The sequence below is a fragment of the Bison bison genome, unplaced genomic scaffold, assembly GCF_000754665.1.
Source record: "Bison bison bison isolate TAMUID 2011002044 unplaced genomic scaffold, Bison_UMD1.0 scf7180017864238, whole genome shotgun sequence".
NCBI lineage: Eukaryota > Metazoa > Chordata > Mammalia > Artiodactyla > Bovidae > Bison > Bison bison.
In genome coordinates this window covers 1426751-1436106 of record NW_011494810.1, presented here as the reverse complement: position 1 = coordinate 1436106, position 9356 = coordinate 1426751, and the positions used below count along the sequence as shown (strand labels likewise).

Here is a 9356-nt window from a genome sequence, read left to right as displayed (position 1 = left end):
GTTACATGGCTTCTCCACAGCTCATCCATCTGGTGTGATGCTTGAAGGTGGTTACTGTCAACAAAGTCACCTAGCCCAGGGTTTTCAAACCCACTAACGAAATCAAGTTGATAGGTCACAAGCAGTATCAGAAAAAAAAAAAAAAAAGCGGATAACAGAAACTCTTAGGAATCCTTTCAGGCAAAGTTTGCCATTTAAGTGTGGGTGTTCTGGGTGGCAGTGTAAAAGCCATTCTCACGCTTCATGTGCTACTGCCAGATTTGATCCAGCTGTCAGCTCTACATCTTGGAGCTCAGGGACAGTGCCGGAGGGAGGATGCCTAGGAAATGGTGCCTGGGCCAGCAGAGGGCGCGCACACAATGTACCCACTGCAGGAGACGAGGCCCACGTTCTCTCACGCCTTGAGGGGCCATAGCCTACCTCTATAGAGATTAGCAGTAGGGGAGTTAAGCCTTAGGTCCTCTCCACCGCCAAGCCTGGCCTTTCGTGCCCAGGCCCCTTCTCAGCTCTCCTATGCCTTTTCCCCCCAATTCCGTGCTCTTACCTTCCTGTCAGCTGCTTTTCTTCCTCCAAAGGATCTACTTCCTCTCTGTGCAGCCCCTTCCTTCAGTCCTCATTCTTTTCCTTTCTTCCTCCACCCTTCACCTCCCTTTTCCACTCCCACCTCCTTTTCCAGGACACATAAACACACAGTTTTTCAGACAAGTCAGCCTTTATTTTTGAAAATAATTCTGTAGCTTAAACTTTCCTCCATGAACTGAGGTCAGGCAAGAGACAAAAACACACACATTGCTCTCCAACCCATCTGCATCCTGATCTGTGTACCCAGGGATGTTTGGGAGAGAAGGGAGGGAGGTTGGGTCGAATGGTCTTGGCTGCTGTACCTCACACTGAGAGGGCCTCCAAAAGCCAGGCTAGCATGAACTGTCCTAGAGCAACAGGGAAAGGACTGGTTTTTGGAAAGGACTGGATGGAGAGGAGAGAGGGGCAGTCTGTTTCTTAGAGGAAGAATGAGGGAGGGGTGCCCCAGCATCCAAGTCTTTCTCCCCACCACAGTGGATGAGCTGGGGGGAACATTCTGCTTTTCCCCTTCACCATTTCATCTTAGAATCATGAACTGCTGGGCTGCATAGAAAGAAGAGCTGAGAGGAGGTCAGAGATGAAAGAGAGGGGAAGAAGAGAAATACAGGCAGGAGGCAGTAAACCCTGACAACCTAACAGCTCTATCTGGACCCTGACGGTGATGAAACCCCTTTGGTTAGTCTCATTCTGGCACAGATACATCCCCTTCTCACATAATACAGCCCCCTACCCCTACTCCAATTGGGAGAAAGCAGAGATGGTCGGGGACAGGTACAGGAAGAGGGCTCATACTCTGGCTAGAAGAGCCAGGAGAGGGAAAAGAGGCCTGATCAAGAGAACTAAAGTTGTCAACCTCTCCACCGATGTCCTAGGAGAAAACCTGGAATGTGGATGTGTGTGGCCATGATAAGCTCAAGTCCCTCCTACCACACAGTGGTTTCTTGTTCAATAACTCCCCCAACATATCCCAGAAAGAGTCCCCTGATTTGACCCCCTCACCTTATCATCTGTGCACCTGAATGCCACTCGGAAAAAGAAAAAAAAAAAAAAGATAAATGGACCCAAGAGAGAAACACAGAGAGGACGATGAAGCCCAGAGACTGCGGTCCCATCTTAGGCCATGAGATGGCAAGGAGGGGGCCCACGATGGACACGCAGGTGCTGCTAATTCCAGCTAGGATCATAACCATCCCAGGTCTGGGGTGGGGCCAGGTGGACACGGCGGCCCCGGTACAGGAAGCTGACGATGCCCCGGGAGCCGGCCCTGGGGGCAACAGACTTGGGGCATCCATGACTCCCAGGGCCTTGGCAAAGGCCTTGAAGCTGTCCCTGCTCGTGTACTGCACTCGCACCTCCTGCAGCTCGCTCCGCTCACTGGTCCTCACTTTCTCTACCTGCAGCAGGGGAGCACCATAGACACGTGCAAGGAAATCCCTGTCATAAGTCTCCTGTCGCAGGTACGACAGGTCCAGCTGGGTGAAGGGCACGAAGTGCTGGTTCAGCTTGATAAACTTGAGGTGCTGGTCAAAGAACTGCCCGTGGCTCACACCTTTGCGGCCAAAGGTCATTGTTCTGGAGATTTCGGGCCGCACGCAGGCCCGGCCCTGCCGCTGCTCTGGCCGGCGCATCCAGTCATCCCAAAAGGCCTTGGGCCACTTGGGCTCCAGCTCAGCCCAAAGCTCAGCCAACAGCAGCCAGCCCAGGCCAGGGAAAAAGTCTGTGCGGTAGAGCAGTTCGGGCTTGCTGGAGTCCACCATCTGCTCCTTGCCATTGTCGTTCCAGGCAGACACACACCAGAGGGAGGGGTCGGCTCTCAGCAGCGGGTAAGTGGCCTGAAAGTACTCGAAGAAGTCTGGAGCCACCTCCAGATCATCCTCTACCACCACGGCTGCTGGGAACTTGAACTCGTGAAAGACCTGGCCCAGTGCCCAGCGGTAGTGCCGAGCAATCTTGTAGTAGCCCTGGAACTTTCGGTGGTCGGGTGGCACTGCAATGGTGCTCAGGTCAGGCTGCCGGATGTGCATGACAGCACTGCCGTAGGAGGCGATAACCTGGGCTGTCTCCTCATGCCCGCAGTCCTGGCTGACAATGATGGGAAAGTGCTCAGCAGAAGGCCGGTAATTCAGCAGCTTGTCCAGGCAGCGCCGAACAGTGCTGCGGTCACAGGCGATGACCAGGATGGGGATTACAGCTGGTGGAGTGGTCACAGGCACTCGTGGCGGGACGGGCGGGGCCACGGTGGGTACCCTCCACCGCTGGCTCCACCTAGCATGGTGCTCCCTGATCTGCTGCAACAGGCCCCGCTGCCGCTCCAACTCCACCTCGGCGTCCTGGGCCAGGCGGATCACCTCGCGGGTGAGGCTGGCGGGGTCATCATCAAGAGCACTGTCTGAGGGTAGCCTGCCAGGCGCTGGGCGTGTCCAAAAGAAGAGGAGCAGCAGGGCGTTCCAGGCCACAAAGAGGATGGCACCCCACAGCACAAGCCCTGCAGACTGCTTCTTCAGCATCCTGGCCCCCGCAGGGGAGGCGGGAAGGGCAGGGCTCAAGGCTGCCCTCAGCTTGCCTGGCTCACACCCCCGCGGTTCTAGGGATGCTTCCTCTGGGCTCCAGGATTAGGAAGCAGCCATGCACCTGAGAAGAGGAGAAAAACAACCATCATCACAAGGCACGGGCCTGCTCTAGAGTAGAAGAAGGGGGTGGGGGGCAGAAACAGATGAAAAATTCAGGACAAGGAAGGCCAGGAGGTTAACTCCAGACCTCTCTTAGAAAAGAGCTACCCATTCCCTAATTCGGAGGGTCAACCTGTATGGAAGAACAGGATTAGGATAGCATGCTCCCCGACTCCAAAATGGTTTATGAATCCTCTGAAAAGAAATGTGGGGTTTTTTTTGCAGGGGGGAGTGGGGGAGCAGGATATGTAGAGAATGATATTGGTGGAAGACAGGAAGCAAAGGAACCCCACCCACCCCTTCTCTACCTGACAGATTTTGTTTACCATCTTCCATCCAGAGCTTAGGAGAGATTGGGGGTAAGACCATCTGCCTCCCGTTCCTCAAATCAAACTGCCCAAAGATTACTGACTTTAAAATTCTTAGTATCACACTTCAGGACTAAAGCCAGAAACTTACCTAATAAGGAAGCACCAGAGGCATTCCCATGAAGGTCAGGGACCAGATCTACATGACTGTTTAACATTCTGTTGGAGGGATCAGCCAATGCAATTCGACTGAAGAATACAATTACAGGCAGAAGTACAAATGTGCTGATGCTATGAGACTATGACTAGAAAACTCTAAGAGAAACAATGATAAGTCCAACCCAAACAATCAAAAACTTGAGTCAGGTAGTGGTAGATAAAAATTAATGTGCAAATATCAGTAGCCTTCATATCCACAAACAATAACTCATTAAATAAACAATAAATGAGAAAACCTTATGTATAATAGCTATGAAATGATATGAAATGTATGCAATGATGATACACTATTCAGGAATAAACAAGAAATATGCAAAAACCTACCGGAACTTATAATTCCTGAAAAGACAAAAGACAACTTAAATATCCCTTGTTCTTGGTTAGGACACCTCAGCTTCATCAAAAATCTCAATAAAAATAGTTTTTGTACAGCTAGTCAAACATGCATTAGAGAAGGAAATGGCAACCCACTCCAGTGTGCTTGCCTGGAGAATCCCAGGGACGGGGGAGCCTGGTGGGCTGCCGTCTATGGGGTGGCACAGAGTCGGACACGACTGAAGCGACTTAGCAGCAGCAGTAGCAGTCAAATTGGCACTGAAGTTCAAACAGAACATCTAGGAAAATGATGAAAATGAACAAGCTGTGAAGAGGGACTAGCCCTACCAGATATACTACACATTACAAAGCCTCTATAATTAAAAGTGTGTTATGCTGATCAGATCAAAACAGTCAATCCTAAAGGAAACCAACCCTGAATAGTCACTGGTGCTAAAGCTGAAACTCCAATACTTTTTCCACCTGATGCAAAAAGCCAAGTCACTGGAAAAGATCCTGACGCTGGGAAAGACAGAAGTCAGGAGGAGAAGGGGATGACAGGATGAGACAGATGGTTGGATGGCATCACCAGCTCAATGGACATGAGTTTGAGCAAGCTATGGGAGATGGTGAAGGACAGGGACGCCTAACGTGCTGCAGTCCATGGGGGTCGCAAAGAGTCGGACACAACTGAATGAATGAACAACAGCAATGTGGTGCTGATATGTAAACAAACAGATCATTCAAGGAATGGAAATTAAACAGATCATGCAAAGGAATAGAATTTCAACTACAGAAACAGACCCAAATACATGTAGATATCTAATATATGATAAAGAGGATTATTAGAATTACTGGGGCAAAAAAAAAAATGGTCTTATTAATTGCGTTATAACAACTACACAGGTATTTGCGAACAACAACAAGATCTATATACAAGAATAAATTTCAAGTGGACTAGATATTTAAGTAGAAAACTAAAAACATACAAGTGCTAAAAGATTTATGTCAATTCCTCTATAGCTTAGCAGAGGGAAAGGCTTTCTAAATATGCCTTAAAATACAGATGCAGTGATAAATAAAATACTTTTGCATGGCTAAAAATACCATGTGTGCTCAGTTGCTAAGTTGTGTCTGACTCTTTTCGACCCCATGGACTGTAGCCCACCAGGCTCCTCTATCCATGGAATTTTCCAGGCAAGAATACTGGAGTGGGTTGCCATTTCCTTCTCCAAAAACACCATAAGCCAAGTCAAAAGAAGATTAACAAACTGGAAGAGAATATTTGAAACACACATCACAAATAAAAAGCCAATACCCTAACTGACAAAGAGCTTCTTAAAAACTGAAGGGAAAAAAAGCCAAAAATTCCCTGTCTAAAACACTAGCATAACTCACACAAAAAAGTACTAAAATGGCCCATAGATGTATGAAAAGGTGTTCAATTTCACTTATGATAAGAAAAATTCTAATTAAAACTATACTAAGGTAACATTTCTCACCCATCAGACTAGCAAAAATCAAAAATTTGTCTGATTCTCATAATAGAATCAGTTTAAGAATAGAAGTTCTAATTTTGATGATTTCTAATTTTCAGGTTTTTTTTTTTTTTTAATGAATCATGTTTTTGGTGTTGTATTTAAGAAATCTTTGTTAAAGTCACAGAGATTTTTTTCCCCTGTTTTCTTTTTTATGTTTTACAGTTTTAAGTTTTACATTTACATTTATGATTCATTTTGAATTAGTTTTCCTATATGGTGTGAGATAAGGAACTGAAGCCCTTTTAGAGTAGTTTGGCAGTTTGTCAAAATGCTAAACAGAGATACCATATGACCCAGTAAGTCCACTCCTACATATACACCCAAGAGAAATGAAAACAAATGTCTATACAAAAACCAATATAGAATGTTTGAGGGCACTTTGCCAAAAAGTGGAAACAACCCAAACACCCATCAGCATTGGAATACTGTGGCTTATCCACGGAATGGAATAATATTCAGCAATTAAAATGAAACATAAAAAATAAATAAAATGAATGAAACAAACTACTGATACATACAACACATAGACAAATCTCAAGATAATGTTGCAACATATGAAGGAATACATACAGATCAGTGTCTGCCTGGCAGTGAGACCATCAGGGGAGTATTTCAAAGGGACACTAGGAAACTTTGTGGGGGTGATAGTTTCATGGGCTGAATAAAGATGAACAAAGTTCTGAAAATGCACACTTTAGATACCTAAGGCTTACTGTATATCATTTATACCTCAATAAAACTTTTAAAAAGATATTATCACATCAAATGACAAAATTGAATATAGACAGTAGATCAAAATATCAGTGTTGACTAGGTGATAACCACACTGTGGTTATATAAAAGAATATCCCAATTCTTATATAATACATGATGAAGTAATTAGGTATAGAGAGCCATGGTAGATGCAATTTCTCAAATGGTTCAGAACAAAAATATCAAGTATAAATATGAAGAGAAAATGGAGCAAAATGTTAATAGGTGGATCTGAGTAAAGGGAATATGAGAATCCTTACACCATTTTTATTCTTGCAACTTTTTTATATTTTGAAGTTATTTTCAAATACAATCAAACAGGGACATAGCCCACAGCTCTGACTAGCTTCGTCCAATATGGCCCCAGCTGGACACATCAGAAGAACTGGGGACAATCTATTTGTCCTGAACTCTTCAACCATTCCACGGTCTGCAATGACACGACCTGCTCTCTGCCAGGCTCTGGGAAGGGACTGGGACACACAGCCAACAAGAAAAAGGCATGGTTCTGCCAGGCCCCTCACTCTACCAGACCTCATTACTTAAAGGATCTACCACACTCTTCAATGCCAGGACAGCTGCCATTCTTGATCATGCAACTTTAACCCTGGCATTCCTGCCTCTGGTCTCAACACTTCACACCCAAAAGTTGCAGGTCTGCACTCTCTTGTGCTGGCTGCTCTGCCAGCTACCCTCTGCCTCACAGCCCAGTTCACTAAGCTAACCAAAATCTCAGGTCCCAGATTTCGTCTCTGTGCTCCTGGGCTCTCAAGCAGGCCGATCCAGTATCCAAGGATCAAAGGGCAGATCTTTAAGAGTCTCTACAGGGAATGGATCCTGTCCCTCCTCTGAGACCCCTCCAGCTCCTGCACCACCACCTCCTATCTTCCTTCCAGAAACCATCCACACTCCCTACTCCATAGCACCAGTCTTCTTAGAAGCCTCTGTTTTATTGTGTCATTAAATTTCCATTTTATCAGTGCTCATTCACCAATCAGGATTTCCCAGAACAGAAACACACACAGATTCCCAGTTTTTCCTTCCTCTGCCTGACGATGTGGTCAATGTTGGAATCCCTAACCCTTGATGTCCTGCCTCCCAACTGACTGGGTAGGAAAAGACTTCAGGCAGAAGGATAGGGGAAAGAAAAGAGAAACTGAACTCCAGCAGCTCAAGTGTTGGCTTCAGGGCTGGAGGAGCAGGCCTATCTCAGACTTATCAATGAGCCACCTCAGGCCAAGAGGCTCTCAGAGTGGTGGCAAAACCCCAAGGGACCGTATGGTCTCCAACCTCACTCTTCTCCTGACATTAGAACTAGGCGGCCCACACCCACTACCCCAGGCCTAGAAGACCTCCCCACCACCCTTCTAAGCCAGGCAGATCAAACCAATCTTCTCAGTCCCTCTGCAGACTGTATCCTTAGCAAGTCTATAAACCTTGTAAATGGCTAGACAGCCCATAGCAAACAGCTGCCCCAGGCCACCAGGCCTCCAACTTAGCGCTCAGGCCTTTGTTCTCACTCCACAACCCTTTCCTTTAAATTCTCAAACAGAACTTGCTTCTCTTGCCATCCGGGTACTGGGACATAACTATTCCCAGGCCCACCCCTTTTCCACACAGACTCCCCCACAGTCCCAGTGCCATTTCCTACTACTTCTCCCCTTATTCTCCAGGGCATGATCCTCTACTTCGTCTAGAAGTTAGTGGTGTGTGAATGCACTCTCCAGCAGATGGCTGTGCCCATGGGATGAGACAGTCCAGCTTTTGACCAACAGAGCCCATGCACTCATCCAGGAAGCACTACTGCTCTAAGTCCTACCGTTTGGAGGGTATGGCAGTAACAAGAGCAAGTCAAACATCCCAGGGCAATGCTTGGGCATCACCCTGAGTTTTTTCAAATTGCTGAGACTCAATTTTCTCGCCTCTAAGACGGAAATGGTAGTAGAATACCTCATTGGGTTGCTTTGAGGATTGGGTGAGATAATTCACATTAAGTGTTTAGAACAGTGCCTGGCATATGACAGGGTAAGTGCTAGCCCATCACTTGTCTGTCTCCTCTCTTGGTGGTTCTCTCTGCACCATTCTACTAGATTCCTTCCAGGGTCCAAACATCCAAGCCTGCCTCAGGGCCTTTGCATGTGCCTGTATGCTTGGTCTGTTCTTCCCTCTCTCCTTCACCTAGTGGGTTCTGACTCACATCTCACTGGACACCTTCCCAGATACCGTCGGCCCCTGTGAGGTCTACCTCCCCTTCACAACCATCAGCACCAGCACAAACCTGTGCTCAGAATCTGTCAAGTCCCCTCAGCTACATGCTACTTGAGGTAGACCAGCTCCCCCAGTGCTGCCAAGCTGCTATGCTAGGATCTTCAACATTCAGGAGATTTGCCTGTAACAAAAAAGTGACTTTCATGTGTATGTCACACACCTACAATCACTTAATTGTAATTCCCAAGTCCAAAAAGTGTTGAAAAACAGAAGTTTTCCACACTTGTTTGGCATAACCTCATTTGGAGAAATCTAATCTAATGTGAGGCTACTATAGCCTTTATATATCCCTTCATATATTTTGCTACAGAAATAAACATGCTGGACTATGGTATGCTGCTCCAGATCTTAGACTGTATCATAAATGTACCAGGTCATCTTTTTTAATCCAAAAATTTCTAAATTCTGAAACATATCCAGCCCCAAGAATTTCAGAATTATGAAAGTGGAAGAGAAAGTTATTCTTTCACTGCCATCATCCCATTTTCAAGATTTCAAACCCTTTAATCTGACTAGGTTTCTCAGCTGGACCACCTATCACTAACTTTGCTTCCCTTTAGCAACCTTCCCAATAGCAACAGAGCATCCTTCTTAAAGTACACACCTGGTCACAACACTCACCTGCCTTAAAAACTATACTGCCACTACCCACAGAATAAAATGCAAAATCATTATTATGACACACAGGGCCTTCGCAACAA

At 46.3% G+C, this 9356-nt stretch overlaps 1 protein-coding gene across 1 annotated transcript in view; it reads right to left on the bottom strand.

The window, feature by feature from the left end:
* Positions 1–693: 693 nt before the first annotated feature.
* MGAT1 (mannosyl (alpha-1,3-)-glycoprotein beta-1,2-N-acetylglucosaminyltransferase) overlaps positions 694–9356 on the bottom strand; it is an 18730-nt gene continuing 10067 nt past the window's right edge. The window contains 2 exon segments of the mRNA XM_010846490.1: positions 694–1865; positions 1868–3213. Coding sequence (XP_010844792.1) covers positions 1747–1865; positions 1868–3089 — 1341 coding nt within the window. The 5' untranslated portion in view covers positions 3090–3213 and the 3' untranslated portion in view covers positions 694–1746.